Source organism: Macadamia integrifolia, unplaced genomic scaffold, assembly GCF_013358625.1.
Source record: "Macadamia integrifolia cultivar HAES 741 unplaced genomic scaffold, SCU_Mint_v3 scaffold342, whole genome shotgun sequence".
Lineage (NCBI taxonomy): Eukaryota > Viridiplantae > Streptophyta > Magnoliopsida > Proteales > Proteaceae > Macadamia > Macadamia integrifolia.
This window is the reverse complement of record NW_024869484.1, coordinates 49,618-73,205: the sequence shown is the minus strand read 5'-3', so window position 1 is coordinate 73,205 and position 23,588 is coordinate 49,618. Positions and strand designations below refer to the sequence as shown.

The window sequence follows — 23,588 nt, the reverse complement described above, 5'->3', positions numbered from 1 at the left end:
TCTTTTCCAGCTTTGGTGATTCAGGACGACCTTTACCTACCGGACACAACAGATTCTCGATATTGCAAGCTGATTTGGAGGACTCTGTTGCCTCGCCTGGTCCAATCACTGTCGATGTCCCCTCCTATGAGCCTCTGGGAGCCGAAGCTGTATCTGTTGTCGCCATCCCCTTAACCCTGGCTGATGTAGCTTCCTCTACAGAGCAGTCTTCCTCCTCTGTATCCTCCTCTGACAACGGATCCACCTACAATGCTTCCTCATCCGATGATGATGCCTTGGAGTGTGAGTCCACTGATACTGAGTCCAATGGAGAAGCTTCCCCTTTTGTCGTGTCTGAGCACCATCTGGAAAGTTCTGCGCCTCTCGATGACTCCTTAGCCCCCTCTTATGCTGTTGGTTCCATGTTGGATGTGGGCCCTAGTCCCTCTTTGCCTCTCAATTCTGGGTTGGTGAGTTCGCAGTCTTTGGGCCTAACAAACAATCCACCCTTTTTACACCCCTCTTCTTTAGCTGGCCCGGCCCAACCAATTAGCCTTTTATCTTCTCCTTCTATTGGATCGACCCAAGCCCACTCTTCTTCCCACGGAACTCGACCCACCTTCATCGTCAATGCCATATCCCCTACCTCTAAACCCGTATCCGTGGACCCAACCCAGAACCTTCCTGCTGATCCTTCTTCCCTTCCCGTCGGGTCGGTTAATTCGAAGAAAAAGTAGAAAGCTTCATCCTCCAGGCCTACCTGCCCTTCCTCTCCTAAGATGCCTCCTGCCTAGGATGCCCCCATCCAACCTCTGTTCTATCACCGGCGCCGCAGCTCCCGGCCTTCGTCTGTTCGTGTTTGCTCCATTTCTTTGGAGCGTGAGAAGCCTCCCTCCACTCATGCCTGATGTCTTGCGGCCTGGTGTGGAATATCAAGGGTCTGAATTCCCCTCAGAAACAAGTGATTGCCCGCTTACTTCTGAAAGAGTATCGTCCCTCGTTTTGCTGCCTTCTGGAATCTCACATTAAAGAGGCCTACTTCTTCCATTGCCCAGGCTGGTCTTCTCTCACCAATCACCCCAATCACCCTAGTGGCAAATCTACTTTCTTTTGGATGCTTCCACCCTCCTTTCTTCCTCCTCCCAGTTCCTCCACCTTAACATCTCAAACACTATGGGCAGCTTCTCCTTTCTGTTAACAGCCATCTATGCCTCTAATCGCTTGCTGGAAAGATCCACTCTCTAGAATGACTTGCGTATTATTGCTTCCTAGGTTGGGTCCAAACCTTGGGGTATTTGTGGGGACTTCAATGTGGTCCGTTATGCTCATGAAAAACAAGGAGGGGGTCATCTGAACTTGGGAAGTATAGATGCTTTCAATGAATGCATTGAGGATCTGGCTACGGATGATCTTTCCTGGTTTGGAATCAAATTTACTTGGAATAACAGAAGAGTTGGCTCCGATCGAATTGCTTGTAAGCTTGATCGGATGCTAGTAAATAAAGCTTGGTTGTCCACTTTCCCTTCATCTCATGCCACCTTTGAGCCCCCCGCCACCTCTAACCATAGTCCCATCTTTCTCCTCATTCATCCTCCCACCTCTTTTGGCCCAAAGCCCTTCAAATACTTTGAAATGTGGTCCTCTCATCCTGACTTCCTCTCTGTTGTCCAAAACGCCTAGGCTAAGCTTGTTCATGCCCACTCCTCCCCTCTTATTGCTTTGTCCAGGAAGCTAAAAAATGTCAAAGAGGACCTTAAGCTTTGGAATACTAATACCTTCGGGAACATTTCTTCTCTTGTTGCTGAATGCAGGAATAAGCTTACCTCCATTCAGATTCAGATTCAAGCTGATCACCTGAACATTTCCCTTGCTGAGGAGGAGAAATCTGAATCTGCAAAGCTTGCTTGCTTATTGGCTAATGAGGAAAGTTCCCTGAAGCAAAAGTCAAGAATCAATTGCTTGGAGTTAGGGGATTCGAATTCCTCCTATTTTCATCGCTCTCTCAAACCTAGGAATAACTTCAACTCCATCCTCAAGCTTACCAATTTTGAGGGTATCTAAGGGCCCGTTTGATAACGTTTCAAGAAATGCGTTTCTGCTGTTTCTGTTTCCAGAAACAGCAGAAACGAAGCAAAAAGCGTTTGATAAAACTGTTTCGTTTCACTTATTTTTAGAAATAGAAATAGAAATTTTTACTTATTTATGATTCAAGAAACGACCCAGACAAAACAAGTTGAACTTGTTTCGCCGTTTCTGGAAACGACTTGTGGCAATTCTTTCACTGGTTACCATCGACTTCTAAAAACATGACTTATCAAACACCTTCAATTCCGTTTCTGTTTCTAGAAACGGAAATTTATGTTTCTGCCGTTTCTTGAAACAGAAACGGCAGAAACGTTATCAAACGGGCCCTAAGTCAACAAAGTGGAAGAAATAAAAGAGGCAGCTATGGACCATTTCAGGAAGTTGTTCAATCCCCCCTCCCTCCTAGGTACCCCCATTCCTACTGGGCTCCTCAACAAGTTCATCCCTACCAGTATGGCCCATATGCTTTGGTCTATCCCCTCATATGAGGAAATCTCATTTAGGCTATTCTCTCCCACAAAGCAAGCAAAGCTCCTGGCCCGGATGGCTTCAGTATGGGATTCTTCACCTCAGCTTGGGACATCATTAAAGAGGATTTAATTAAAGCTGTAAAGAGCTTCTTCTTCAACCCAAGCCAGATCAAGGGTATCAGTCACACTTTTCTCTACCTTATTCCTAAGATTGAGGCAGCAAGCTCTATGAACGACTTCAGGCCGATTTCCCTATGCAATCTTTCGTACAAGTTCATAGCTAAAATCCTTGCCATCCGCATTAAGGCTGTGGTTGACTCTCTTGTCAGTGAGAATCAATCTGCATTCATTCCTGGAAGAAGCATTGCTGACAACATCCTCCTTTGCCACGAGATTGTGCGAGGGTTTGACAGAAAAGGTCATTCTTCAGTTGTTCTCATGAAAATAGACATCCATAAGGCTTTTGACTCTCTTCGATGGGATTTTATCATCTCGGTCCTCACCCATATAGGTTTCTCACCTACCTTCACCAACTGGATCTACCACTACATTGCTTCGCCCGTGTTCTCTGTTTTGGTTAATGGTAGTCCGGCGGGCTATTTTTCCCCCTCTGCAGGAATTAGGCAAGGCTGCCCCCTATCGCCTTACATCTTCTGTCTTGCTATGGAAGTCCTCTCTAGAAGTTTGCCGTCGGCCACTAATCAGAAGCTCATTTCTCCTATCCCCAAATGCAAAGCTCTCAAGCTGACTCACCTTGCCTTTGCGGATGATCTGATGATCTTCTCCAAAGCAGATGATCCCTCATTAGATGCTATTATGAATTGTCTGGATCTCTTTGCTAGGATGTCTGGCCTTCACATCAACTCGAGGAAATCCCTCCTCTTCCTTTCAGGTATCACTGAAGACGTGAAGCTCTCCCTCCTTGAGAAGACTGGCTTTGGGTTCTCTACCGGTAAGGTACCTGGGGCTTCCCCTTATTCCTGGGAGGCTCACTGCCCACCATTGCACTCTTATGTTGGATCTCATTAGGAAATGGCTTCAACTCTAAAAAGGAAAGCTCATATCCTTTGCGGGGCAGCTTGTGCTTGTTGGAGCTGTCCTTCAAGCTTCTTATATCTACTGGTCTGGAATTTATGGGCTGCCCAAGACCATTATCTCTAAAATGGAATCCATCTTTGCTACCTTCCTTTGGAAATGATGTGAATCTTCTAGATTCCTTCGCCCCCATCAGTTGGGCTGCGGCATGCCTTCCCAAAAATGAAAGGGGCCTCGGTCTTAGGTGAATCAAGGATGTCAATAATGCAGGAATCTTAAAACTCATCTGGAAAGTGGCTTCCAAAAAGAAATGCATCTGGGTGGATTGGGTGTACTCTCATATAATTAAGCAAGGCTCCTTTTGGTCCATGAATATTCCTTCATACTCCTCCTGGGTGTGGCGCAAGATCTTCTCTCTCAGAGCCATTGCCTCTAGATCCATCTCCTTTAACATTGGGGACGACTCTTCCATCCTTCTCTGGCATGACCCTTGGCATCCTATGGGGATCCTCTCGAATGTGCTCTCTGCTCGTGGCATCTACAGTTCCGGGTTATCTAAGCATGCTAAGGTTGCAGACATATTTTCCTTTGGAGTCTGGACCCCGCCAGCCCCTTCCTCTCCTCAGATTGCTGAGATTTGGGATAGTCTACCTGATAGCTCTTGGAGGTCAGCCAAGAAATGATTCAATCGTTTGGCTTCAATCATCAAATGGGCTCTTCAGTACCAAGTCTGCTTGGGACCATATCAGATTGCATGGGAATCCAGCCCCATGGCATAGGCTTATTTGGTTCAAGCATCATATCCCTAGGCAAAGCTTCACAACATGGAGAGTCTTCATGAAATGCCTTCCTACGCAAGCCTTCCTCATCCAGAGAAGTATCCCAGTGTCCCCAACATGCTATCTTTGTGCTTTTGAGCCTAAAGACATTGATCATCTCTTTTTTGCTTGCCCTGTCTCCCTCTCCATTTGGAGTTTTGTCCTATCCAAATGCTGGCCCGTGAGAAGAAGAATTCTCCCTTTTCATAGGGAGTGGATCTGGATCGACATGACATTCCAAGAGAAGACTATTTGCTATCTGGTTGTCAAGCAACCAAATCTGGATGGAGCGCAATCATAGAAAATAAACCTCACTCTCAATCTCTGGAAAAAATTTGGAGCTCCATATTTTCTGATGTTAAAGCAAAGATCTCTAAAGTTGCTATCACTTGTCTCCCTTCCCCTAGAAATTGTCACATTGTTGATTCCTGGGAGCTTCCCAGCTCTGTTTTTAGGACCCTTCCCTCCTCGTGAGGGCTAAGGGTTTCTTTTCTTCTCCCTCCCCGTTTAGGGCTTGTATGTATCTTCTTCTCTTTGGTAATGAATTATTTATTCACCCAAAAAAAGGATGTTATCAAAATTATAAGTAGCAACCACTTAACAAACAAAAACAGTAAAAATAAAAAAGTAATAAAATTCAACATACTTTCCTCCCTCAAAAGAAGAGGAGAGGAAGGTGCAGAAAGGGTGACACGTAAAGTGGACTCAAGAAGCTGCCACACTATAATGTGGATTTATATCATAAGAGTACAAAGACATAAAATTTTCCACTAGAAGTAATGACTAAGCAACTAGAATCACTTCAATACGCCCAAATTACCAAATTAGATCAAGTAATATTATATTAATCATCAAAGTAGGAGAGAAGCTCAATACTTCACATGCCTGAAAGCATTTATCTTATAATATGGTTAGTCTCTACCCAATACAACCTACAGATTAAATCTTCTGCAAACAAGACCTATGCATTTTCAAAGCATTCAGTTATGTGAAGCACAATGGAAGTGCATCACCTGGGGGTTGGGGGGAGGGGGGAGATCTCATGAACTCAAGCATAATAAAACAAATATAACACAGGATTACTACATATATTCATTAGTTTTCATCTAGATAGTCTGACCAGAGCACATTGTAGTTATCTTATCTCGCAAGTTTCCTGGTCCATGCACTTGTCTATGGCACCGTAAAGTCAAAAGCAATAAATATATCCCACATCTATATTGCGAAGCATACTAGTGCTTCTGATGAAGACAGAATATAATCCATGAAATAATTAACCAAGTACCCTATCAAGTGAGCAATTGATCCAGTAAACCTCTATCTGCAGTACTAGTCTCCTTTGTAAGTTTTATTTAACCTCACATATATCCTACAGCTCTAACTTGTCTTCTCCAGTTACTCTGCTTACTCACCCAACCAATCACACCATTTCATTTGATTACAATAACACTAAATACATAATTCACCAGTCATTCCATTCAAAAATTCAGGGGCGTAATACAAGAAACTTCAAATATGGAAGTAAGAAAGGCATACGTATGTGTTCAACTGTCTGACGAAACTGGAGAAGTTGTTGTGCTTGAAATATTTGGGCAAAAGATCCCTGGCGAATTCAGGCGGATTCCAAACAACGAAGCTGTTGTTGCCAGGGCTCCAAGAAACTATCGAATCCGTAGACGGATCATCGACCATGTCATAGGTCTTGCTAAGAAAGGGGGGCGGAGTATTCGAGCTCGCAGCTGAGCTAGTGGGCGTAGTTGACACTGCTGTGTTAGTGTTTCCATGAACCCCATCCATTACTTCTAATAATCAAAAGAGGATAATCATCAAACCGAATGATTGAGAATCAATCACGCAATATTGAGATTCTTGGACGAATTCCCTTCACTTTTTAATGAAAACTATGGGTTTAAAGGAGGAAATGGCGCCATTACCGAAACGAAAACTGCCATTTAAAACAGACACGAGGAGGATTCTATACGATTCGATCCGATGTTGGATAAGAACAGAGAAATCAAAATGATGAGGTACTGATGCACTATCGAAGATTTGAGGTTTGCTGAAGGCAAAGGAATAAAAGCCCTAAATTGCGGGAGAGCTGCCGTTGTACGGTCACTAAGTTGAATGCGTGTGAAAGAGAGGACGATTTTATGAAAAAAAAAGTTCAAGAAGACGCACGTACGAAAGAGACCGCCGGGGCGTGACAGGTTGGGTTTTGTATAATTGAAAGTCTCCCTTGTTTTTTCCTTTATGTAAAGGGTAAACATCGCTCCCTTCTCCTTAATTAAGACGAAATATCAACTTGATCCGCCACCTTTCTGAAATTATCACTCCCCTCCCCCTATAAGAAAAATATGCTATATAACAACCCCAACCATTAGATTTGGCTGTTAAGTCAAGTGAAATTTTTTTATAATCCCTAAAATACCCCCTTTCCCTCTTTCTCCCTTTCCCCCTTTATCTGAAAAATTGTCCGAAACCATAAGGAGCCCTAATTGCCGGCATCACCACCCCTCCTCAATCCTCTCAATAGTCTTGGCTCTCCTCTCTTACTTCTCATAGCAGCAGCAGATATCGTGGACAGTTCAGGGTGATTTGGTAAGAAATATCTTTTGTGTCAAATTTTCTCTTTTGATTCACTAAATTACCATAGTTCACTGTTTTCTGCGATAATTTCTTAACTGCTTCTGTGTTTCTTAACCTTTTTTTCCGCCATTGATGGAGATTACCATGTTCTTATAAGAGCACAAAAGAAAGAAATAAAATAGAGTCCAGCCAAGAGAATAATATAAATTTTAAAGACTTTCACATGTTTTCGACTATACAACAACTTCCAACTTGAGAAGATAGAACAGAAAAACCTCAGAAAAAATTGGACCCATAATCCCCAGTGATGGAATTACAGATAAAAAAGAAAAGACAAAAAAAAAGGAAGACTCAACCCAGTTCTATTTCTATAATTCATCATTTGGTTCATCTTCATCATCCGATCCTGAAGAACTTCCACCACTCTTGTCATACACCTACTTTGTTACTGGTTACACTCCGCTTCCACTTCCTTCAGCTTGTCCTCAAAGTCATCCTTCTCTACGTTCTGGTTATCATTCAACCATTCTAGTGCCTCCTTCAAAGCAGTCTCAATTTTCTCCTTGTCGTCGCTTTCGATCTTGTCTGCAAGCTTGTCCTCATCATTAATGGTACTCTTCATGTTGTAAATATAAGTTTCCAACTTGTTCCTTGCATCGATCTTTTCCTTCACCCTCTTGTCCTCCTCTGCAAACTCCTCTGCTTCATTCACCATTCTGTCAATCTCTTCCTGGCTCAAACGCCCCTTGTCGTTTGTTATGGTGATTGATTCAGATTCTTTGATGCCTTGTCCTTTGCCCTCACATGAAGAGGGTGGTGCTCTGAGAAGTAAGAGAGGAGAGCCAAGACTATTGAGAGGACTGAGGAGGGGTGGTGATGCCGGCAGTTAGGGCTCCTTACGATTTTAGACAATTTTTCAGAGAAAGGGGGAAAGGGAGAAAAAGGGAAAGGGGGTATTTTAGGGATTATAAACAAAATTTAACTTGACTTAACAGCCAAATCTAACAGTTGGGGCTGTTAGATAGCATATTTTTCTTATAAGAGAGGGGAGTGATATTTTCAGAAAGGTGGTGGGTCAAGTTGATATTTCACCTTAGTTTAGGGGAGGGGAGTGATTGGTGGTTGTTTGGTTTTCATCCCCAGTGTATGCCTTCTAACAAGTTTAGCCATCCAATTTTCAAAGCCCATGCATGAACAATAATTAATTAACTAGGAATTTTCTCTTAATTGTATTTCACCATCCCCTTAATTTTACTTCCAGGCGGTGGAAACTATCAAGCTGAAGTACTATAGGGGCAGAGGGAATTTTCGGTGAAGCAGTGAAATGCGTAGAGATCGGAAAGAACACCAGCGACGAAAACACTCTATTGGACTGACACTGACACTGAGAGACAAAAGTTAGGGAAGCGAATGGGATTTCTACCCCAATAGTCATAGTCGTAAATGATGGATACTAGCACACCCACCCTTCTGTCTATCACTTTTCTCCTCCCCTTGGAAAAGTCTCCTTCGCCCCCCCCCCCAATCCTAGTGGCTCACCTGACCTCCTTCCATAAAAGATTTACATGTTATAGGCATATTATGTGGGAAAAGGCGGCGGGCACACTAGTGGGTTTACCCAAGAATAAGGCATGCTAGCGTTTTTTTACTATTAGATAAGATAGCTTAGATCTATGACACTGATGAAATATAATACATACGTTTATCCAACTTAAATGCCATATATGACATATACAAAATACCAGAAATCTCACCTGCACATAATAAACTCTCTCTCTCTCTCTCTCTCTCTCTCTCTCGGATGAAATTTCAGGAGAGATCATTTTCTAAGGAGCAACACCTAGGAATCTAAGGGCACTCATTTCTTCCTCAAAGAGCTCTCATGTTTGACCAGTTCGGCTTGCTCAGATATCATGGATGTCTAATCGTTTCAACTTACATAGAGTCATGTAAAAGAAACAAAAAGGGGAGTAGACCAGAGCGGGCTCCAACAAGGGACTCTTTGATGCTTAAGTCAGTTCTTCGGGCAAACAGTAGTAAGACTTCATCAATTAAAAAGTCATAGATATAAGATGAAAAGGTAGGGTCTACTATTCGTTCTTTCATTATCTTCCCTAATGATGGGGTGACGAGTATATATACTTAGTATCAATGATGTCATACTCCGCTCCCAATACTAGGATACCAGCGGTGTGGGTAAGACGTCTACCTGTCTCACAACTCTACTAGGATCTCTTATAGCAGTACCTTAACCATCACAATCACATGACACCGAACCAAACAATTAAATAGATCAAATTCAGAGTATATAGTAGAAGAATCAATAAGTTAGCAGGGATAATGTTTAGTGTATTACATAACAAAGTTATTTCAATTACCTCTGTACATGACTTACATATATTAAATTCCCAAAGGAATACCAATCTGTAATACAGTATCAAAAAGTAGAAGATGACCACTCATCTCTAGGTTCCGCATATGCACAAGTGTCATATGCACAATCCGGATCGTGCTCTTCGGCCTCTGGCATCCAACAACCACTAGCTCCTTACTTGGGTCCGGAGGAAGTAAAGTCACATCCCAAAGGCATTACCTTACTTGCATCATCATCTAAAAGCAACATACACATGAGGTGAGCTCCAACTAGCTCAGTGAGGGGTGGGGTCCATGCATACACAAAAATTCAAAATGCCATGAGTGCATAATTAAACATTGTTGGGCTCAAATGTAAGCCACACTAATTATACTAACCACAAGTGCACAGTGTCAGCTGTAGCTCCGGGTTGAACTCAGGGAGGCCGAGTGCTTAATTAACACACTTTCAAATTAGACAGAGTGCAAATATCAAGAGAGTTGATTATACTAATTTAACTAATAATAAAAGACATAGTAATGAAAATTAAATCAAAGGAAAAAAAAAACTTTGCTGAATGGAGAAACACAAAGGCTTAAGAAGAAAAATCCAGCTTGTAAAATAATCTTCAAATCTTGCTTGCTTCCAATAACTTGTATGGAGATTACAAAAAATGAAAATTGTTAAATCTTCCTATTAACTTAAAGTAAAATTACAGCTTGTAAACATAAATTATTCAAAGCTAAACTAATGAATTGAAAGAAAAAAGAGAGGGGAGAGGGAGCTTGGTGTTCTCAAAGAGAGGAGAGCTCTTCTATTTATAGAGTTCAGCTACCGAAAGAAAAATAGAAAGTAAATAAAAATCAAAACCTATAATAAAAACTACACAAAATTGATAATCCAATTCCCTTTACAACATTTCCCTTAATCCCAAAATAGAAGATATGATAGGATTCTTCTAAATATTGTCCAATATAGAATATCATAAATATGAAACTATTAAAAATTCATCCCAACATGTGGTTAAAAACCAAAATAAAAGGTTGACTCAGCCTAAATTTTCTTTGTAGAAATTGTCCACCTCATAGGATATCCTTGGAATTTATTCTATAGATTTTACCAAGAGGAAAGAATGGCTAGAGTTTGGTTCCTTGAGTCGAATTCGACACTTGTACTCCATTTGGTCCACTTTTGGCCTAAATTTTGAAAACAAGAGAAAATACCTAAAGTAGCCTTGTTTTGGGAATTAGATAATTTGGTATCAGAGAACAACAATTGTCTGGCGAAGGTTTTTTTTTTTTTTTTTTTTTTTTTTTCTCTTTTTCTGCTATTTTTAAACCTATAAAAAAACTGTCTGACGAAGTTGGTGAGCTATGGTGTGTAAAAATCCCATGCTCACAGGAGGTCTCGAGTTTGAGTCTCCTGGATGTTACCTACTTCCCTCCGTTAAAAAAAAAAATGGTATCAGAGCCAAAGCCATAAGTTTGAGTACTTAGCAAACACTAGAGATTATTGGACTTCGAATGCCGTTGTCTCCTCATAGTTGTGGTTGTGGTGTATATACCGTTTAAGAGGTTAAAAGAAAAAACCTAAAGAGTTAGATTACCATTTGGTATTAGAGAACAACAATTTATTTATTATTTATTATTAATTTATTTTATTATTTAGTTTTTATTTAATTTGATTTTTTTAAAATTTTTTATTATTTATTATTGTTTTATTTTTCTCTTTGCTTCTATTTTTAAACCTAAAAAAATAAAAAACTGTCTAGCAAAGTTGGTGAGCTATGGTGTGCAAAAATCTTATGCTTACCAGGAGGTCTCGAGTTTGAGTCTCCTGAATGTTACTTACTTCCCTTCGTTAAAAAAAAATTGGTATCAGAGGCAAGCCATAAGTTTGACCACTTAGCAAACATCGGAGATTATTAGACTTAGAATGCCACAGTCCCCTCGTAGTTGTGGTTGTGGTGTATACACAATTGAAGAGGTTAAATAAAAACTTAAAGAGTTAAACTAACAATTGGTATCAGAGAACAACAACTGTTTGATGAAGTTATTTTTATTTATTTATTTAGTTATTTTTATTTATTTATTATTTGCTTTTTTACTTTTTAATTTATTTTTATTTTTTTCTTTGTGATTTTTAAACCTATAAAAAAAACTATCTAGCGAAGTTGGTGAGCTATGGTGTGTAAAAATCCTATGCTCACTAGGAGGTCTCGAGTTTGAGTTTTCTGGTTGTTTACCTACTTCCCTCCGTTAAAAAAAATTGGCAACAGAGCAAAAGCCATAAGCTTGAATACTTAGAGATTACCAGACTTAGAATGTCATTATCTTCTCATAGTTGTGGTTGCGGTGTATACACCATTGAAGAGGTTAAAAAAAAAAACCTAAAGAGTTAGAATAACAATTGGTATCAAAGAACAATTGTCAGGCAAAGTTATTTTTATTTTTATTTTTACTTATTTTTTTTATATTTTGTATATATATTTTTTTCTTATTATTTTTAATTAATTAATTAATTATTTTTATTTCATTTTTTATTTCTTAAATTTTTAAAATTTTTTTCTTTGCTGCTATTTTTAAACCTATAAAAAAATGTCTAGTAAAGTTGGTAAACTGTGATATGCAAAAATCCCATACTTACTAGGAGGTCTCGAGTTTGAGTCTCCTGGCTATTGTTTACTTCTCTCCGTTAAAAAAAATGGTATTAGAGCCAAAGCCATAAGTTTGAATACTTAGCAAACACTAGAGATTATTGGATTTAGAATACCATTGTCTCCTCGTAATTGTGGTTGTGGTGTATAAACCATTAAAGAGGTAAAAAAAAAAAAAAAAAAAAAAAAAAACTAAAGAGCTAGACTAACAACTGGTATCTGAGAACAACAACTGTCCGGTGAAGTTATTTATTTATTTTTTAAAATTTTTATTATTTAATTTTTTATTTTGTTATTTTTTTTATTTTTTTCTTTACTGCTATTTTTAAACCTATAAAAAAAAACTATCTGGCGAAGTTGGTGAGTTGTGGTGTGCAAAAATCTCATGCTCACCAGGAGGTCTCGAGTTCTAGTCTTAACAAACACTAGAGATTATTGGACTTAGAATGCTGTTGTCTCCTTGTAGTTGTGGTTGTGGTGTATACATCATTGAAGAGGTTAGAAAAAAACCTAAAGAGTTAGACAAACAATTGGTATCAGAGAACAACAACTGTCCAGCGAAGTTATTTATATATTTATTTATTTTATTATTTTATTATTTTATTATTTATTATATTCTTATTTTTTTATTTTTTTCTTTGCTGCTATTTTAAAACCTATAAAAAAAAACTATCTGGCGAAGTTGGTGAGTTGTGGTGTGCAAAAATCCCATGCTTACTAGGAGGTCTTGAATTCGAGTCTCCTGATTGTTACCTACTTCCCACTGTTAAAAAATAGAAACTTGGTAACAGAATCAAGCCATAAGTTTGAGTACTTAGCAAATACTAGAGATTATTGGACTTAGAATGTTGTTGTCTCCTCGTAGTTGTGGTTGTGGTGTATACACCATTGAAGAGGCTAAGAAAAACCTAGAGGTAGATTAACAATTGGTATCAGAGATTAACAATTGGTATCAGAGAACAACAACTGTCCAGGGAAGTTATTTTTATATTATTTATTATTTATTTATTTTTTTCTTTTGTTGCTATTTTTAAACCTATATAAAAAAAAAGCTGTCTGGCAAAGTTTGTGAGCTGTGGTATGCAAAAATCCCATGCTCACCAAGAGGTACTGTTACCTACTTCCCTCCATTAAAAAAATGGTATCAGAGCTAGAGCCATAAGTTTTAGTACTTAGCAAACACTAGAGACTATTGGACTTAGAATGCCGTTGTCTCTTTGTTGTTGTGGTTGTGGTGTATACACCATTGAAGAGGTTAAAAAAAAAACCTAAAGAGTTAGACTAATAATTGGTATCAGAGAACAACAATTGTTTGGCGAAGTTATTTTTATTATTTTTTATTTTTTTCTTTGCTGCTATTTTTAAACCTATAAAAAAAAACTGTCTGGCAAAGTTGGTGAGCTGTGGTGTTCAAAAATCCGATGCTCACTATGAGGTTTTGAGTTCGAGTCTCCTGGCTGTTACCTACTTCCCTTTGTTAATAAAAAAAATTGTATCAGAGCCAATGCTATAAGTTTGAGTACTTAGCAAACACTAGAGATTATTGAACTTAGAATGCCATTGTCTCTTTGTTGTTGTGGTTGTGGTGTATACACCATTGAATAGGTTAAAAAAAACCTAAAGAGTTAGATTGTCACACCCTACCCTTCTCTTGGCACAGGTATGCTGGCACTGGATACCTTATTGCGTCCAGTCAGCCTAAAACTTTCCCAGGGTCCATCTTTAGGAGAGTCCACAACACCACAGCCACATATATCTAGAAGTCATGATCATTAGAGTACTTAGTAGACATATGAAATCAAATAAATAATTCATACTCACCCAGTGCATCTAAGTGATATATGATATCATATGTACAATGATTTATAAGCTATTTACAACAGTCCATTATATTGTAGTGATTCAAGTATAAACATGTATACATGTAGTCTGAACCATAAAAAATTGTCATCCATATATATACACAAAAAATAGTCATAAACATCAATCCTCAAAAATATTGTCCACCATATGCACAATCATCGCACTTGCAATCAGGTCCATAACTGAAATCATTATACTCTTGTATACCAGCCAACTAGTCCTTAGCCATAGCATCATGCTCAACATTAGTAGTTTGTAAGTGATTGTTCTCCTCATCTAAAGATTAAAGGAAAAAGGGGTGAGCACTGGGAATGCTCAATGATGGGTGGGGTAGAACAATCACACACATCCATATGCAATGCATGCTCCACACATAAAGAATGCTCATGAGTCCATTTAATTAACTATTCTCATTCCCTAGTCCATTACCAAGTCTCATCACCTATGGGTGTCACTAAACAACAGAGGTGGCATACCTTACCCTATATATTGGGCCTCAGGTATACAAGCTCGTTGCAAGTAGGAGCCAGTCGGTCCCGGTTAGAGCCTCGGTCCCTTGGCTAACCCCTAAAAAGTTATCCTGTGTCATAAATATATCCATAGGCATACAGTACGTCGTATCCTATCTGACATCCATAACTGATACCGCACATCTTATTACACATCTCATTACACATCTCATTACAAGTGCACTGCTGATCAGGCAGCCACATCATTCAGGATTAGTCTATACCTAACCCTTTACGGACAAAGGGTGTGGCACTTCGAGTTATGACTCCATCCAAATCACATATGCAAACATAGGCACCTGCACATGACCCATCTCACCTGTCTTACTTTTCTCATTTCCATCTCCATCAATTCCACTATAACACAAACATAATACAAAATAAATGCAAATGCACAAACTCAAACAAGTGATGCATGAGCAACAATTAATAAACACACCAAAAGAAGTAAGATAGAGGGGCACTCACTCAGCCTGACAATTTGACACATCTATCTCTCTCCCTGGCACTGAATAGCTCCCTCACAGTTATTTGAAATTCCTAAAATCAGGAATGTATACATACATGGTATTAAAACCAAATTAAAATCATTCTTCCCTATTCTTGCTGTACTTTACTTCAGTAAATTGAATTCTCATCTCCCTCCTAAAGTCTGAATTACTTAGTACAATTGTAAAGACTCAATTTGGGTCTTCTTTTAACAAATGCAAAATTCCCATTATCTAATTCTTTGGCTGCATAAGGGATTTGACATCAACTGAAAATTTCCTCCAAAAATTGACTCAATTATACATATGAATTACTTAATTAGAAATGGGATATCAGTCTTCATTCCTATTAAGCCTTAATTCATAGGATCCCATCTCAGATTTTAAGAATCCCTTCCCATGCAACATTTTCCCATTTTAGATTTTTTCCCAATTAAACCAAATTCCCATTCAAACTCAAGAAATAAGAAGGGAAATAATAGTTTCTAGCTTTCAATTTAATGATCATACCTCAATTTCATCACTTCTTAGCCCACCAATATATTTTTTAATTTAATTAATTGTAACTACCCATTTCAGCAAAGGATTTCAGAATCAGACCTTAAATTCATATTATTACATCCACATAGGTGACATAAATCAAACTATCAAAATTTAACCTCCAATCTAAAGTTGCATGCTTAGATTTCAGCATAAATCTCTACATATGAAGTATCAAACCTAAATCACTTGTATGCACCATTAGGATCATTAACAGCAAAATCCATGTCTTAGAACCTTTAAACAGTAAAATTAGAAAGGGGATTTCAATATCCAAGTCCTTAAATTCGATGATCACACCTCAATTAAAGAATGGATGCATGAGTCTTCCATCAATTTCTCTTTGCATGTGTTCTTAGCCCTTAGAACTGTAAAATAAAACTGAAATTTCATTTCTTTCTCATGAAATTTTACTGTTTTAAGAGCTTAATAAGGATTCTCATATCATAGTCTCCAATCGGCCATGGTCTTGACTCCAACTATGAATTTCTTTCATATTCTCTTCACGCATTTCATCAGTCCTCAAGAATCCAGGAAATTAAACTCCAAATAGCAAAGATTTTGCTGAAAATTTTGAATTCTCTTCCCATGCACAGAATCGGTTTATACCCTTTTTATTTTCTGAAATGACTTACTATTACATATTAATATGAGTAAGAGAGGAACATACCTTGCAGCTGAACCCTCTATCAAAGACCCAAGGACTGAAATCTCCAGCTGAACCTCCTTCTCTTCCCTTCTCTTCTTCTCTTCACTTCTTCTTCTTCTTCTTCTCTCTTCTTTCCTCTTACTGTCCAGAACTTGTAAAGATGAGAAAATGTCTCATGTGGTTGGTGAAGGCAATTTATAGCCCCACTAACATAACCCCTTAGTGGCCGCCTAACATAACTCCTTAGTGGCCCACTAACATATATATAGTATATAGTATGTAATATATTAACATATGTATAAGTACACCCTTACTACTTATATTATATGATTCTAATTTCAGATTTATATATTATATACCCATATTAAATTGCAACTCTAATTTCATAATTTTTCTTATTTAATTTATTTTAATATATCCACTACCTTATTATATAAAATATTATATATCCAGATGTGTATATGGTACCATATGACTTATATTATTATATTATTAATACTTGTAGGTACCCAACTCCATTTATAATTTATAATTCTATTATTTTATTATTCATCCTTCTTAGTCACTTTAGACTTATAGAAATAGGTCCACATGTTAGGACTTCCAAGAATGGGGCCCATTCAGTCAATCATGGCATTCTGTCTAGTCAACAGGCCAGTTTGACATATTCAAAGTTCTCATACCCATCAAACCATATTTGTTCTTCTTGAGTCTGTTTTAGTACATTTTTTTATTACTAACCTTTATGGAAGGTGAATAAATACCTGTTGCTCGCTTTTCCTGCTGTTTCTTCCAACACTGTTGGTTGAAGGTACAGGTATAGGTTGGTCACTCTTTCCTTCATGACACTCCACAGCTGCCAGCAAAGCTAGTGTTGGCCCCTCCAACCTGCTACTCTTGTCTGCTCACAATCAGTGTAAAGAGGTGAGATTTGGGGTGTTACATAGACTAACAATTGGTATCAGAGAAAAACAACTATCCGATGAAGTTATTTTTATTTTATTTTATCATTGTATTATTTTTATTTTTATTTTCTTATTTATTGCTATTTTTAAACCTATATAAAAAAAATGTCTGTTAAGTTGTTAAGCTATGGTGTGCAAAAATCCTATGCTTACTAGGAGGTCTCGAGTTTGAGTCTCCTGGCTATTACCTACTTCCCTCTGTTTTAAAAAAAATTAGTATTAGAGCCAAAGCCATAAGTTTAAGTACTTAGCAAACAATATAGATTATTAGACTTAGAACGCCATTGTCTGCTCTCAGTTGTGGTTGTGGTATATATACCAATATAGAGGTTAAAAAAAAACTGAAGAGTTAGACTAACAATTGGTATTAGAGAACACTTGTCGGGCGAAGTTATTTTTATTTTATTTATTTTTATTATTTTGCTTATGTTTTTAAACCTATAAAAAATATAAAAATTTTATAAAAAAATAAAATAATAAATTAAAAAAAAAAACTTTACCGGACAGTTGTTCTTCGATACCAACTATTAGTCAAACTCTTTAGTTTTTTTTTTTTTTTAACCTCTTCAATGGTATATACACCACAGCCACAACTATGAGGAGATAATGATATTCTAAGTCCAATAATCTCTAGTGTTTATTAAGTATTCAAACTTAAGGCTTTGGCTATGATACTAATTTTTTTTTTTTAACGGAGGGCAGTAGTTCAAGTCTCCTGGTGAGCATAGTATTTTTGCACACCATGGTTCAGCAAATTTGCTAGATAGTTTTTGTTTTTTATTTTTTATTTTTTTGATAGATTTAAAAATAGCAGAAAATAAAAAGTAAATAAATAAAATAAAAAATAAAATATATAATAAAAATAACTTTGCCTGACAGTTGTTGTTATCTGATACCAATTGTTAGTCTAATTCTTTAGGTTTTTTTTGACTTCTTAAATGGTGTATACACTACAATCACAACTACGAAGAGATAACGACATTCTAAGTCCAATAATCCTTATTGTTTATTAAGTACTCAAACTTATGGTTTTGGCTTTGATATCAATATTTTTTTTTTAACAGAGGGAAGTAGGTAACAAACAGGAGACTCGAACTCGAGACTTCCGGGTAAGCATGAGATTTTTGCACCCCACAGCTCACCAACTTCGTCGGATATTTTTTTTTGATAGATGCAAAAATAGCATAAAAATTTTTAAAAATAAAAAATAATAAAATAATAAAATAATAAAATAATAAAAATGACTTCAATGAACAATTGTTGTTCTCAGATACCAATTGTTAGTTTAATTCTTTTGGTTTTTTTTTTTTAACTTCTTCAATGGTGTATGCACCACAATGACAACTACGAAGAGACAACGGCATTCTAAGTCGAATAATCTCTAGTGTTGGTAAATACTTAAACTTATGGCTATGTCTCTGATACCAATTTTTTTTTAAACAGAGGGAAGTAGGTAACAACCAAGAGACTCGAACTCATGGGATTTTTACACAGCGCAACTCACTAACTTTACCAGAAATTTTTTTTATAGGTTTAAAAATAGCAGCAGAAGAAAATAATAAAAAAATAAAAAATAAAAGAATACAAAAGTAAGATAAGAACTTTAAAAAGCTTAAAAATAATAAAAAAATAAAAAATGAAATAAAAAACAAAAATATTGAAAAAAATTAAAAAAATTTAAAAATAATAAAAATAACTTCGACAAATAGTTGTTGTTCTCTAAAATGGTGTATACACAACAACCACAACTACGAGGAGACAACGGCATCCTATGTCTAATAATCTCTAGTGTTTGCTAGGTACTCAAACTTATGGCTTTGGCTCTAATACCAATTTTTTTTAACAGAGGGAAGTAGGTAACAACTATGAGACTCGAACTCGATACCTCCTGGTTAGCATGGAATTTTTACACACCACAGCTCCTTAACTTCGCCAAATAGTTTTTTTTTGATAGATTTAAAAATAGAAGCAAAGAAAAAAAAATAAAAAAGGGAAAAAAAAATAAAAATAACTTCATTGGACAGTTGTTGTTCTTTGATACTAATTGTTAGTCTAACTCTTTAGGTTTTTTTTTAACCTCTTCAACGGTGTATACACAACAACCACAACTACGAGAAGACAATGACATTCTAAGTCTAATAATTTTGAGTGTTTGTTAAGTACTCAAACTTATAGCTTCGACACTTATACCATTTTTTTTTAACGAAGGGAAGTAGGTGACTCAAACTCAAGACCTCCTAGTGAGCATGGGATTTTTGCTCACCACAGCTCACTAGCTTCGTTGGGTAGTTTTTTTTTATAGGTTTAAAAATAGTAGCAAAAGAAAAAAAAGTAAAAGATAAAAAAATAAAAAACTAAAATAAAATAAATAAATAAATAAAAATTTTTAAAAAGTAAAATTAAAATTAAAAAAATCCAAAAATAAAAAAATAAACACAAATAAATAAAAAAATAAAAAATTACTTCATCGGATAGTGGTTGTTCTTTGATACCAATTGTTAGTTTAACTCTTTGGGTTTTTTTTAATCTCTTCAATGGTGTATACACCACAACCACAACTAAGAGGAGACAACGACATTTTCAGTCAAACTTATGGCTTTGACTCTGATACTAATTGTTAGTCTTGCAACTTTTCTCTATACTAATTGGCTCTGATATCAATTTTTTTTAAGGGAGAAAAATATGTAACAGCTAGGAGACTTGAACTCGAGACCTTTTAGTGAGCATGGGATTTTTGCATACCACAGCTCACCAACTTCACCGTACAGTTGTTGTTCTCTGATACCAAGTGTTAGTCTAACTCTTTAGGGTTTTTTAACCTCTTCAATGGTGTATACTCCACAACCACAACTATGAGGAGACAATGACATTCTATGTCCAACAATATCTAGTATTCCTAAGTACTCAAACTTATGGCTTTGGCCCTGATATTAATTGTTAGTCTTGCCAATTTTTCTCTGATACTAAATGTTGTTCCTCTAATATTTGTGACGGGATTAAATGCACAATTCAATGTTGTGATTAAGATTCATGAGGGTTAGATTGCTCTCATACAGGTGCAGCAAGTGTTGACTGCTGCACAAACATCTATTCCCTAGGTGTATCAACTTCTCGCACTTGCACAAACATAAATTTTTAATTTTAATTATTAAAATATTTAAAAAATTTATATCTAACAACGTTTTTATTTTTTTATTTTTACAGTGGTTAGAGATTGATTTAAAATTTTTAAACATACTTCCACAATTTGTCTTTCTAGTGGTTGCTGAAATTGCTCAAAATATGAGCAAAAATTTTATTTTAGATTTATTTGAATTAAGGTGATAATGCTGGGAAATTTTCAATGGAGAAAGATATTTGATGAAGAACAAATTGTCCATTAGTGGAGATCACCACAACGTAGTTATAACTCCAAGTGAAAAATATCAATTTATTTTATTGTGTAAAGATCCCAATAGTAGGCATAAAAATTGAGAGAATTGATTTTTTTTTAATTTTTAATTTTTTTCTAATATTTTACAATGATATGACCAACTAAATTTGATTGGAAAAAAGATCATTGAATAGTGCTCAATAATACTGTGCTTGGAACCCCTCCAGCCCCAGCAATCTTTTCTGCTCAGGATGAGAACACCATTATGAATACATGCTACCTGGCTTGTAATAGTAAAAGAATGCTATAATGACCAACTGTTACAATCTAAATTGATCATAATTACAATGAGACAAATTTGCCGTAGTGTGGTCAAAACTTTAATTGGTTAAACAAGTCAGTTGATTAGTCATAGAGTGACAAGGAGACAACAACATTCTAAGTCCAATAATCTCCAGTGTTTGCTAAGTACTCAAACTTACGACTTTGGCTCTGATACCAATTGTTATTCTTGAGAATGTTTCTCAGATGCCAATTTTTAGTCAAACTCTTTAGGTTTTTTTTTTTAACCTCTTCAATGGTGTATACACCACAAGCACAACTACCCCTTTTTATCCACATGAGCTATTTTCTCAACCTCTACCATTGCCTCCACCACAACTTCTTCCGTCCCCTAGGTCGATTTATCTTGAAGTTAATCACGATGTTTCTCTTAAACAACTATTTTTTTCTCTTTAGGAAGATAATTCTTTTTTCAGATGTTGAAACACTCTGATATGTCAAATTTCAACAATAGATAGTGATCGAACATCAGTTTAACCAAGGATTCCAAGTTATCTTCCAAGCATTAGTCGTGGTGACAACAAATGTCGGAGGCGTACAAGTTACATTTGATATTGAATTATTATCATACGACAATATCTATCGTTGTGTTTTAATGCTGAACTTTCAACCTATTTGGGAGGCTCACTAACACCCAAATGGGGAAGTTAGAGAGATTTTGGTTGGGGCTCCCACCACTTATGACAGCGCTACCTGGCCATTACGAGAAAATAAAGATCGATAATTTTGATTCATAGATTTTTCAAGTTAAGATGATTTTTTGTACATTATGTGTTGTTTTTTCTAGTAAAGTACTCATAATTTGATTCGTAGGTTTTCAAGTTAAGATATCCATTTTATATTCTTAAAGTATAATGACCAACTATTACAACCTAAAGTGATCATAACTGCAACAAAACAATATGTGGTAGTGAGATCAAAACTTTAATTTGTTACGCAAGTCAATTGATTAGTCATAGAGTTAAGAAGAGACAATGGCATTCTAATTCCAATATCCTCTCTTTATATATATATATATATATTTAGGTAGGGAGTGAGGGAAGTAGGTAACAGCCAGGAGGCTCGAACTGGAGACCTCCTGGTGAGCATGGGTTTTTTGCGTACCGTAACTCACCAATTATGCTAGGCTATTGTTGTTAAGCCCAATACTCTCTAATGTTTGCTAAACACTCAAACTAATAGTTTTGGCTCTGATATCAATTGTTGGTTTTACAAATTTTTATCTGATACCAAATTTTGTTCCTCTAAATTTTGTGATGGGATTAAATGTACAATCAATGTTGTGATTCAGGTTCATGAGGGCTAGATTGCTCTCATATAGGTGCAGTAAGTATCTACTATTGCACAAACATCTATTCTCCAGGTGCATCAATTTCTCGCACCTGCTCAAACATAAAATTTTTATTATTAAAATATTTAAAAAATTTGTATCTAATGTTCTTTTTTTAATTTTTTTTATTGTAACAGTGGTTAGAGATTGATCTAAAATTTTTAAACGTAATCCCGCAATGCATCTTTCTAGTGATTGCTGAAATTGGTTAAAATAGGAGCAAAAATTTTGTTTTAGTTGTATTTAAATTTAAGTGATAATGAGGGAAAATTATAAATGGAGAAAGATATTTGTTGAAGAGCAAATTGTGCATTAGTGGAGATCACCACAACATAGTTATAACTCCGAGTCAAAAATAACAATTTGTTTTATTGCGTAAAGATCCCAGTAGCAGGCATAAAAATTGAGCGAATTTGATTTTTTAATTTTTAATGTTTTCTAATATTTTACAATGATGTGACAGTTAAATTGGATTGAAAAAAAGATCATTGATTAGTGCCCAATACTAATAAGCTTGGAGCCCCTCCACCCAAGCAATCTTTTCTACTCAGGATGAGAATACCATTATGACAACATGCTACATGGCTTATAGCAATAAAAGAATGCTATAATGAACAACTGTTAAAAACCTAGATTAATATAGCTACAATGAAATCAATTTGCGGTAGTGAGGTCAGAACTTTAGTTTGATAAATAAGTCAATTGATTAGTCATAGAGTCATGAGGAGACAACGACATTCTAAGTCCAATAATCTCAAGTTTTTGCTAAGTACTCAAACTTATGGCTTTGGCTCTGATACCAATTTTTTTGATAGGTTTAAAAATGGCATCAAAGAAAAAGAAATAAAAAATAAAAAAAATATAAATGACTTCGTTGGACAGTTGTTGTTCTCTGATAACAATTGTTATTCTAACTCTTTAGATTTTTTTTTTTTAACCTCTTCAATGGTGCATACATCACAACCACAACTACGAGGAGAAAATGACATTTTAAGTCCAATAATCTCTAGTGTTTTGTTAAGTACTCAAACTTATGGCTTTGGCTCTATTATCAATTTTTTTTTTCTTTTTAACAGTGGAAAGTAGGTAATAGCTAGGAGACTCAAACTTGAGACCTCCAGGTGACCATGGGATTTTTGCACCCCACAACTCACCAACTTTGTTGGAAAGTTTTATTTTTTGATATGTTTAAAAATTACAAAAAAAAAATAATAATAATTTCATCAAACAATTGTTGTTCTCTGATACTAATTGTTAGTCTAACTCTTTAGATTTTCTTTTAATCTGGTCAATGGTGTATACACCACAACCAATATTACAATGAGACAACAACATTCTAAGTCTAATAATCTCTAGTATTTTCTAAGTATTCAAACTTATGGCTTTGGCTCTATTACCAATTTTTTATCTTTTTAACGGAGGGAAGTGGTAACAGCCAGGAGACTTGAACTCGAGACCTCTTGGTGACCATGGGATTTTTGCATACCATAGCTCACTAACTTCGTCAGAATTTTTTTTTGATAGGTTTAAATATAACAGCAAAAAAA

At 36.2% G+C, this 23,588-nt stretch overlaps 2 protein-coding genes and 1 long non-coding RNA gene across 3 annotated transcripts in view; all 3 read right to left on the bottom strand.

Moving 5' to 3' along the window:
* Positions 1-6,576, bottom strand: part of LOC122068113 (heat stress transcription factor A-1-like) — a 77,911-nt gene extending 71,335 nt beyond the window's left edge. Inside the window, exons 1-2 of the mRNA XM_042631954.1 lie at positions 6,322-6,576; positions 5,924-6,189 (exon numbers count right to left, since the gene is read on the bottom strand). Of these exons, the coding sequence (XP_042487888.1) occupies positions 5,924-6,184 (261 nt within the window). The 5' untranslated portion in view covers positions 6,185-6,189; positions 6,322-6,576. The remainder of the gene's footprint in view (positions 1-5,923; positions 6,190-6,321) is intronic.
* A 748-nt stretch (positions 6,577-7,324) lies between these two features.
* On the bottom strand, positions 7,325-8,382 carry LOC122068116 (luminal-binding protein 3-like). Its single transcript, XM_042631958.1, has one exon. It carries the CDS (start codon positions 7,686-7,688, stop codon positions 7,419-7,421), a length of 270 nt encoding a protein of 89 aa, XP_042487892.1. The 5' UTR covers positions 7,689-8,382; the 3' UTR covers positions 7,325-7,418.
* An 875-nt stretch (positions 8,383-9,257) lies between these two features.
* Positions 9,258-16,209, bottom strand: LOC122068115. Its single transcript, XR_006136982.1, has 3 exons — positions 16,053-16,209; positions 14,823-14,894; positions 9,258-9,583 (listed from the first exon to the last, which is right to left on the bottom strand). It is a non-coding gene; the product is annotated as an uncharacterized LOC122068115 (long non-coding RNA).
* Positions 16,210-23,588: the final 7,379 nt, after the last annotated feature.